At 37.7% G+C, this 10,403-nt stretch overlaps 1 protein-coding gene across 3 annotated transcripts in view; it reads left to right on the top strand.

Annotated features, from left to right (window-relative positions):
* The window catches only part of tgfbr3 (transforming growth factor, beta receptor III), a 90,832-nt gene that overhangs the window by 16,498 nt on the left and 63,931 nt on the right, over positions 1–10,403 (top strand). For all 3 annotated transcript variants that reach the window (XM_024278443.2, XM_024278442.2, XM_024278440.2), the window contains one exon: positions 6,341–6,515. In XM_024278443.2, the coding sequence (XP_024134211.1) occupies positions 6,455–6,515 (61 nt within the window). In that variant the 5' untranslated portion in view covers positions 6,341–6,454. The remainder of the gene's footprint in view (positions 1–6,340; positions 6,516–10,403) is intronic.

The raw sequence follows: 10,403 nt of genomic DNA, 5'->3' as shown, positions 1-10,403 counted from the left end.
TGAGGTTTGGTGATCTCATATCTGGTCAAGATCACATCAACCAAAAAGCTGACAAACTTTTAAAATTGGCCCAAAATGAACTAATGAGTGGCTCTTCACATGTGCTGTTAATCTATCTACACAGTAATTGATGAAAGTCTATGATATCATCGCTTCACTGGAGAGTAATGTAAAAAAATCGTATTAGGCAATTACTGGCTTTGTATTAACTTTTATTGGCATGTAGGAAACATATTTCCATGCTGAAGTACAGTGTAGGTATGCCTTGTTGCCAATCCCTTACCACATATCACTGAGACTACAGAGGTGTGTATGCACAAACCTCCTTTATGCTCCTTTGAAGATAGTCTCTTAAGCTCCTGGCCTTTATTTCCCTATTAAAGCTTCATTTGTAGGTGTTTGCTGTGATAGAGCTTCATTCACAGAGTGCATCTAACTGATAACTCTATTATTTTTGTCCCAGCATGCGGGTTTAGCTCTATCAGCTCTGGACTGTTGCATATTAATAACAGTTTAGAGTTTTTTTGTGTAGTTTTGTTTATAATTTAGAGTGGAACTATAAAACAGAATTAGTCTAAAGGCTAATGGTTCTTCGTGTACAAAAGACAGACTAAAAGCATGAGCAAAAGGTTAGCACAATTTACAAAAACTATTAAGCGAAAACTGCAAGAATAACATCAAAAAAGGAAACTGAGTTAGTATGGAGCAAGTACCAAATATTTAGATTTTTAAAGAAAAAATAAACCTCTTTTTTTATTTTTTATTTTATTTTTTTTGCTTTTTATTCATAATTTTCTTATATTAACATCATGACTGGTAGAGACGATTTATTTTCTTTTAAAAGTTGCCCCACCCCTTCACAATTGTTTGATTGAAAAGCCCCAAATGTTCTCTTTTGATACCCAAAGGAGTAAATTCAGTAGCATGCAGTGGTTGGGAGATATTCGGGTTTAGAAATGTCCTCTACAGAGGACACATTTGCATTCAAGAGGTAAATAGTTAAAGAATCTGTTCATTCCAAATGTTTTATTCATAAAAGTAAATATCTAGGATGCACACATATTTGCAATGACACGGATAAAAGCTTGAGGATGTGATGAGGCCATCGCAGGTATGCACCCTGCTTTCGGTCAGAGGTCTGCATGTTCTGATGTGCTTTCCAGATCGTCTCTGAGCTTCGACCGTCAGGGTTGAGTAGAAGTCACATGGGACGTTTTTGACGTGTTTCCACAACAAAACCAGCACCATGACTCTTAAGCGTTTGCGGTGAAACATTTGCTGTTAAGAGACGGGGCAGATTGAAAAAAAGTCTGTGTAAATCAATGATTTTATAAGAATTCCTTTATAACGACACCTTTAAATCTCCTATCTATCTCAGTCTGAGTGGAGAAGCAACTGAATAGAAAGCTGTTTCATCTTGTCCCCGCTGTCGTCAAAGGTACCGGGCCACAGTTTGTGGGTTTTGTGAGGGAGGATGTGATCGTCAAGAAAAATCATAAATCAAATAGATGGCATTGGTTCCCCCCGACCGTCTGAATGTGTAAAATTTGTGAAGATCTTACAAAATACCTCTGTGGCCTCTTCAGCTGTCACACAGTGAAAGGGCCCTTTGTGCTTGGCAAGCTTCATTCATAGCAAAGGGATGCAGCTCTTCGTGCATCATTTCCCAGGCAGACTCTATGGTTTACCATGATTCACATAGATGCACATCTGCTTATTCCACAGCTATTTAGCTCAGAACTTCAAAAGAATGTTTTCCCTTAGCAAGCATAGTAGTTTGCCGGGTCTTTTATGGTCTACACATGCAATAATTCATAGTGTTCTGATTTAAAAACGTGTGCATTGATGAATTTAAAAGAAAATTTTAATTTAAAGTTTTTTTTTTCCCATCTGTGCTGAAGTGTGCTTATTTATTCAGGCTTCCTATCTCATATTTACTCACATGCATCCATATCCATCTTCCCCAAAAAGGCTTTACTCCTTAAATAATCCTGAGGAACCACTATTTAAATCTGTGGGAAACACTCTTCTGCTCTACATTATTTACAGTTCTGAGATCTGATCTTCTGCAGAAATCTTCTGCTGTTTGCTGCTTATGTAAACAGCAACAAACATGAAGCCCCATTTGCAAAAGATAAAAAATAGCTGCTCTGACATGTTTTGTGTTAAATATGACCACAACATACTGTTTTAACCTAAACTAATGAAAGCATATTAAAATAAAGGATCAAGTGTTTTTTTTATTCCTTAACTTTTTAAACAGGTATTATTTTGTCTTTTCACGTTTGTTTTTGTCTGTGAATCCTTAATATTTTGATTTAGCATGTTTTCATGCACACATGAACTGGAACCACAACAAATCTCTAGTACCACTCAATGTTTACAGTACACCAAAGAAGCGCCTCGCACTGGTTGAGAGTGGAATGAATCTTAGAGGAGTCCCCTTATGCGCAGCTCGATTTATAATCTTGCAAAAGCCATCAATCTGTGTCATACCTTTAATAAATATTCAGGAAGTGTCATATCTGTGTGATGTGATGCAAGGGCAGCCTCTACAGCAGGGGCCTCAAACTGGCAGCCCGCGGGCCATTTGCAGCCCCAGAGTATATATGAAAGTTTACAACCTACTAAGCAATATCTTCTGCATGTCCATGCTTCTTTGATGATATCTTTGTGATGTTTCAGCTTGCTTTATACCTAAAACTTTGCATTTGCTTTCGTCGTTGAATCTGGTTGTCAGAAAAGTCCTTAGCAACAGTTGCTAGCATCGTTAGCGCCTGTCATTTCACAGGAAACGCAAAAAAAATTTGCTTAGTAGTACATAGACATGAATAAATGTTCAATAAACTTTTTCAGTAGACAAAGTTAATGAACCAAAGGTATTGACAGTGGACACAAAAACACAGTTTTAGCACAAATGGAACCCCATACGGCCCAGCCTCAGCCAGACTCTGTCTTCAGGGGCCCCAAGGTAAACTGAGTTTGAGACCCCTGCTCTACAGCCTTCATTGCGTGATCCAGTCTTTCGGTTTACAATAAATGAATATGTAATAAATTTATAGCTTCTTATAATGTGGATCATAAATAAATGCAGTGCTTCTCCATCATGAGAACCCACTGAATCCGTTTTGGGGTCATGAGGATGCTGGAGCCAACTCAGCTACTTTTGGGTGAAGGCAGGGTACACCCTGAATAGGTTGCCAGTCTGTTGCATGGCCACACACTCACACCTAGAGAAAAAAATTAGTATAATCGAGCATGTTATTGAACTGTGGGAGGAAGCCAGAGTCCCCAGTGAAAACCCACACATGCATAGAAAAGTCCCTGCTGGGATTTGAACCGAGGCCTTCTCGCTGTGAGATGAGAGCGCTAACCACTATACTGCTGTGCAGCTCAGGGTGCCTCACAGTCTACAAAATAATGTGCTCATCATCTATGGCTTCAAATTCCTGTCAAAAATCATGCAGTAACCAGACTCTTACAGTTGTAAAATCCTCCTTCTATGTGCAGAACAGCACTCTGCAGCGTTAAAGCACGTAAACACACCTCACTGCTCCATGCCTGCTCTCCCCTCTGTGCAGAAGCAGTGCATGACAAAATTGTAACAGAGTAAAGAAAATGTGTTTGATTTCAGTTTAATAAAATATAGTAAGACATTTTATCTATTTTTTATTACAATTATAGTACATTTTCAATAATACCACTTTATGTTTTGCTTCTGGTTGCTTTATTTTGTGCTTATAATAACGTTAAGGTACTTTTTTTTTTCCTGAACTACTATTTAACACGGCTTCAAAGTGACTTGCAGAATGCTGCTAACTTCTACTGCAACTTGTAACCCTTGTGCTATCCAAGGCATGTTTACATTAAAAGTGGGGTCATCTGGACCCCACAAAACAGTGTGCTGAACTGTTTTTTTTCAAGGATTTTTTATCTTCACTGGTGTCTGTGGCAGACAAACTCCTGTCTACCTTTTTCATGGGAGGGATCACACATCAATATAAAGGCGGGGTCATCTGAAACCCACAAGAGATCACAAGGGTTAAAGACGCGTTGATGGGCAAAAAGAAATACAGATTCCATCAAAAACCTCAGGCTTTACACTAACAAGTTGGTCCAAAGACTTTTTAATCGGCTATATAAATTGACCTATCACAGCATCAGGTTACAAGAAGCCATCAGAATCAACAAATGAGTGTAAATACGGACTTTCCTCTTGTCTGAAACCTCCTCTAAAAACTCCTCCTGAGATAAGCTGTCAAGAGTGCAGGGACGAGCATGGAGCGTTGATTTTTGTTGATGCTGTCAGGAGCTTGCATTCACATTGTGGAGTACCGTTCCACGCACACGGTAGCAAGATTTTACGTGGACGAGGGAGGTTGTGCTCAAATGTAAGAACCGAGTCACGCTTGAGCTATTTTTGACAAAAATTTGACGCCATAGTCATCCACATAGTTGACTTTGGCTGTTGCTGTGGTTGATTAGAAAATACAAGAAATCTGTCTAAAGGTTTTACTGTGAACTTTGAAAAAAATTGAGCTGATATATTAAGACAAAGAGCAGATGTTATTTCCTGTTGGTGTTTTAAACTAAGTTGACATTTATTGGTTGCATCTTGCAGAATAAAAATCCTAAAGTGTTTTGTTTGTGGTGTTGTCAGCTATTGCATCTACGTTGAATATAATAGTTTCTATTTTAAACAGTAATCTTGGGTTCAAATCTGTTGCTTATGGCTCGGCTGCCATTTATAAATGAAAATGTGACATTTTAAAACACTTAACTGCTGATTGCCAGCTTTTGACCCCCCCTCCTGCTAGATTGCTCTAACAGATCTGACTTTCTGCCTGATATGTTTGCACATTTTGTCTTTAAAAGTTAGCAACACATTTTTACATCTGTAAAGACATGTTTTTATGGTTTCATAAAAAAAGTTGTGTATTTTTTACAGTTGGAATTTTAGAAATTCGAACTTCACATTAAGCCTCACAAAATTTACCACATACCTACAACTAGGTGTGAAGGTCAGAGAAACATGACTGAGTTTCATAAAATGTTGCCATAGATGGAACCCACCAAAACTTTGTAAAAAATGTGCCTAAAATGTACTCAGTTATGCTTTCACACAACATTTCTCTTCTGTTTTTCATCTGACCCATGACCTCAGTTTAAAATGTGTGACACAGCATCAAATGCAGTTGTTAGTTCTGCCCCTCACACTCACTAACCCATGCTGTGATGGTAACACATGCATGTGAGGGCTGCTGTGGCTTCGGGCAGCTTTGGAGGTAAAGTTTTATGAGTGGTGTTTACTGTTCTCTTTCACTCTTTTTCCAAAGCCCGTAAACTGACTGACCGTTACTTTGTAAATGATGGTGGAGATGTGAAATGGTGGTTTTTGTTATTCTTTGTTGTCCTTTGTAATTTAGTCCAACGTTTATCGTAATGTCAGCAGTTACTTCTCCCAAACAGTTAGTAAATGAGTTATAGTGTTTCAAAAAACACTCATTTACTAACTTTTTGGGGAAAGTGTGACAGGTGGATATATGAAAAAATAGTTCATTATTATTAAACTATTTTATTAGATACATTATAATTTTATATATATATAATTCCAAATTTTGCTCTTATATTTAGATCTTTTTTTTGTGCACACAAAGAAAACCCTTGCATGTTCTAGCTTTACTGCAATCATCAAACATTTCAATTAGCATGTTGGAAAGCTCACCATACTTGTATTTATTGATTTGCTAACCGTGTTAGATTTAGGAACTTCTCACAATTAATCTCTGTAAAATTACAGTTCTGGTTATTTCTGTGCAGGGGTGTGTCATGGTGTAGTAGTGTTGAAGGTCTGGTTCTAATCCTGTCTGGGACCCTCTTTTGTGGAAGTTGCATGTTTTCCTTCCCACAGTCCAAAAACATGGATTGGTGACTCTTAAATTGTCTGTAGGTATGTGAGTGGGTGACCCCTCCATGGTTAACCCCACCTTCACCCATCAGTAGCGAGGATAGGCATCAGCAACCTCATGACTAACTGGGATTAACTGGGCTTGATAAATGGATGGATGGTCATTTTTGTGTTGTGACAATCATTTTTATTTTGTCCTAAAGAAACTGAAGCTTTAGGAAAGGTCACATGTACAGCCTACATCTCTACCACTGTCTGGTCAGCTATCAGCTTATCAAAACCCAAAATTTATCTACTTTTATTCAATCAACTTCTTTTGTCTTGTTTCTATTCACCAAGATAAAAATATTAAGTGAAGCAAAGTTCTCACTGATCACACACTCGGATGGGATTTCTTCTGGTTAACATCTTCTGTTTTTGTTCACTCTGTAGTTGGAGCTTGAAGGTGGCTTCCTGGAAACCCATTCAACAGGAGGCAACCTTTGAGGGAAAACAGACGCCTGGTTGGTTTTACCTGAATCATACTGGAAGCTGCAGGATAATACGATGGGTCAAAGATCCTACATCCCTGCATTACTCCTTGCTGCGTGTTGCCTGACATCTGCAGGTAGGTTTATGCACAAAATAACACAACACAATGCAATGCTACACAATACAACTTCAATTTATTTTTTATTTTTTATAAAAGCGATGGCCACTGAAATTTCAGCAGAAAAGTTTCATTGATAGAGTGCAGATACAGGGACAGTTTGACCATCTATATAACCACCACTTTATTTCTTTTTTACATCACCCAAATTGTTCCTCTAGCCCCCACATCCGCTCACGGTATTAGACCAAGTTCTACACCCAAAAAAAGGTCTTCAGTGTCAGTAGAGCTTCACTAAAAACCTAAGCTAGTTGTTTTTTCAATGTTAAAACTGATCAGTATGAACCCCTTCATGTCTGAATTAATTTTCAATTATATGAAAAAAATATTATTCAGTGTTTTTTTTTCATTCAAGATGAAATTAAGTGGAGTCCTGGAATAAAGAGAGGGTTGTGAATTAGCAACACACAGCATGAATGGGTCCACCAGTCACAACGGTTACCAAACACCAACATCTGGACTGGATTGAACAGTTTGGGTTGCCTTAAACTGAGATTACCAAATAAAAATTGTTGTCTTATTTTGAAAACCCTCATTTGTGCTTTTCTTTTTTATAATGAACTTAAGAACTTGAAGCACCATCACATTTGTTGTGCATGAACAAGTAGTATTTTAGTAAATGCTAAGGTGAATGTTTGACTTATTTTGAACAGATCATATGTCATCTGTAAATAAAAAGTATAATGTAATGTAAAGTATAATTTGCATATTTATATCAAATGCATGTTTTGCCTGTTGGATATAGAGAAAATGCACTAATACTTGGCTAATCATGTCATTAGCTGGAGCTGAAGTTCATGCAATAGCAAGGACTTTTCTCATCAGCAGGCCTTACTGTTTGGTGATGACATGCAGTGAGTATTTACTCATACTTTGGGGTTTTCCACTTTCTGTGGCATGCCTTTCAAGGCAGTGCATGCAGAGTCAGGAGAAAGGAGGATTTACATTCTAGGAAGTCCTAACTTGCTCACTCTGGAATAAAAACACACAACAGGCCTACTTTTGAGCTCAGCTTATTTCAGCGTTTTCTTTTTTACTAGAACACCTTTAAACAGCAACAAACCTATTTCCTGAAAAACAAGTCCCACAATTAGGTTTCTATAACAGTAGCTTCTCAGATAGTGTAAAAAGGGTTTGTTTATTCAGACCAAACAAACCATGACATTAAAAAATGCAAGGCAATAGTTGTAGCCTGAAGCAAACACGCTGTGAGGAAAATTGAGAGGAAGTACGAGCTGTGAATGTGGGTGAAGCCCACAAGTAAACAAATTACTCAAAGAAGCACCTGTAGAGCACTCGCCAAAAGGACTGAAAACTGCATTCAAGACCTAGAAACTATAGTGCAAAACAGCACAAGCTGGAGGCTACATTTTAAACTTTTCATGTTTTTGCCTCAACAACTGGTGGAGTCAAAGCTCGAGCGGTCACCACCCCAGCAGTTTGTTTCTGCTGATCAAACTGGAGAGCATTACAAGTGGTGCAAAGGAATTTCTTGACTCATATCATACAGGAGGCTTTGTCGGTGTGTGTAACCACAGACTGCAGAGCAAATGCCATTAAAGCTGATGACGCTTTAAATAACTGGACAAGTGTACTTCTTGCTGCTGGTTAATAAAGGCAAAGTATTGCTGACTTTTTTTCTTAAATTCTTAAAACTCAAGAAGTGCTGATGGTGCCATTTGTCCTCCTCAGCACCACAGGGAGCCCCCAAACTCTTGAACTCTCTCCCCCCTGACATCCAAATTTCAAATACTGGTTTTAAATCAAAAGCTCAAAATTATCATGTTTAAAAGAGACTTCTCTTTATGATTTTTTTGCACTATTTGTTTTGTTTTGAAAATAAAAAAATAGGTCCTTTATGTCTCACCGAGTCTCGTGCTTCCACTGTCACTCCTACAGTCTTTTGTTTTTGGAAAGTCCATTTCTTAGGCTAGAATGGCACTCTGGAGGGTTGACTTTTACTCACACAAGCCAGTGGAGTCGGTTTTTGGAATGGGCAGCGCAAACATCATTTCTCCCACAATGCCAGGATAAAGAACACAATGAAGCCCCTTGTGAAGTTTTCCTCTGGATTCTTCCTCTTACTGCAAAATGCATTGTTATACTGTGTCATAGGGTACCGATATTTACAATTGGACAACTGACTAACCTTTCTCCTAAAGTGCACTGGCAGTTAGTACACTTAAAACAAAGATTTATTTGCAAACTTTAGGAATTTTGTTTTTATCATTTAGTTTGTTGTTTATACTCTTTTTGAAATACATAAAAGTTGGTTTTGTTTATTGTAAGAATGAAAATCATTTCTCTGTTAATCTTTAGCTACTTTAATGTTTTACATGTATTTAATACATGGGTTTTTGTGTCTTTTCAGTAGACTCCCACACACATATTTTGGTGTTATCTCCCATTGTTAGTATGAATCACCACATTTACGTTTAAACTAGCCTGAGAGGCTTTTATGTAATGCTTAAATAAATCTGCTCTGAGCCATTCCCCAGCAAACTGCAAACCAAAGAACTGAGTGTTCTTGTTACAGGTTGAAGGTTTAAGCAACTTGATCCTTTCAGATGCTTTTTAATTTCTTTACACATCAATGTCACCATTTTTAAGTGGGTTCAATTTAATTTAATTCTGTATTTTATAAAGCAGCACTTTACAATTCTGTTGTTTTAAGGTTTTTAACAAAAGCTAAAAAATCAAACTTGGGAAAAGGATTTACAATTAATTTTAAGATCTATTGAAAAAACAAAACAAACAAAAAAAACATTAGTATAAACCCAAGTCATATCAGATAATTCCAGTAAGGTCAGATTGTTTAACTGTACTTTGTTTTTAGCCTTAGTAACATCTTAAATAAAAAGGGTTTCCAGTGTAATGCTTCATATTTAGCAGGCAATGAACAACAGTCTAAATGAGAGAATAAGAAGAGACCTTCAACAGAAGCAGAATCAGTAAAGTCAGTCATCTGCACTGACCAGTTAGGATTTTTGAAAAATAGAAAGTGATTAAAAAAAGACATACTTCAGCAGCTCTCATATCAGTGGCCCCCAACTTTTGTGGGTTTGTGGGTCACTTGGTACCAGGCTGCAGAGAAAAAAAAAACAATAACGTGTCATTTTTATTTTATTGATTACGTTATTCTGAAGGAATTTTTATTTTGTAAAACTCCCAGTTTCTCTCCTCCACAGCCGTCTATGACTCACTCTTGATTAAGGTCAAGTCGTTTGCTTCAGTCATGATTTTTAAATACTTTTGTTACCTTCTTAAAGTCTCACTCCAACTCTATTTTTTCTATTGTAAAATCGTTCCCAGTGATTTTTTTAATTATCGTTATCACGTTTTTGCCAAAACCAAAAAGCCTTTGTTGTGTTATATGCACAGCGGCAGTAGCTCATTAGAAATACAATTCAGGGTTGCGGGTGGGACCGTTGGCTCAGAGCCCCCCCCCCCTGTCACTGAGGGCTCTATTTGCGTGCTCACGTGAGAGCTTATAGCTTCAAGCTATCATTAGCAGTGCAAAAATAGTGATAAGTAAAATGGGATCAATCCAGTCGTATTGTTTAGAGCCAGAATTGCAATTCGCTACAGCACGAGTGTTGAACGCTTCTTTCAAGTGGTTGATAGGGATGGGGACTTCCAACAAGCTCAATCCTGATTTGCCGAGGGGTTGCCATAAAAATGTTTACCGGTACTCAGATTCAGACCAATCGCGGCTTACTAACGATTTCGAACATGGTGGTGTCTTCTTGTGAAAAAACTAGGGCTGTCAGATTTGTCGCGTTAAAAACGCATTAATCTGACACGTGCTTGACGCCGACAATTTTTTTTGACGCATTAATCGCGGAT

Source organism: Oryzias melastigma, linkage group LG4, assembly GCF_002922805.2.
Source record: "Oryzias melastigma strain HK-1 linkage group LG4, ASM292280v2, whole genome shotgun sequence".
NCBI lineage: Eukaryota > Metazoa > Chordata > Actinopteri > Beloniformes > Adrianichthyidae > Oryzias > Oryzias melastigma.
This window is presented reverse-complemented; position numbering and strand designations above follow the sequence as displayed.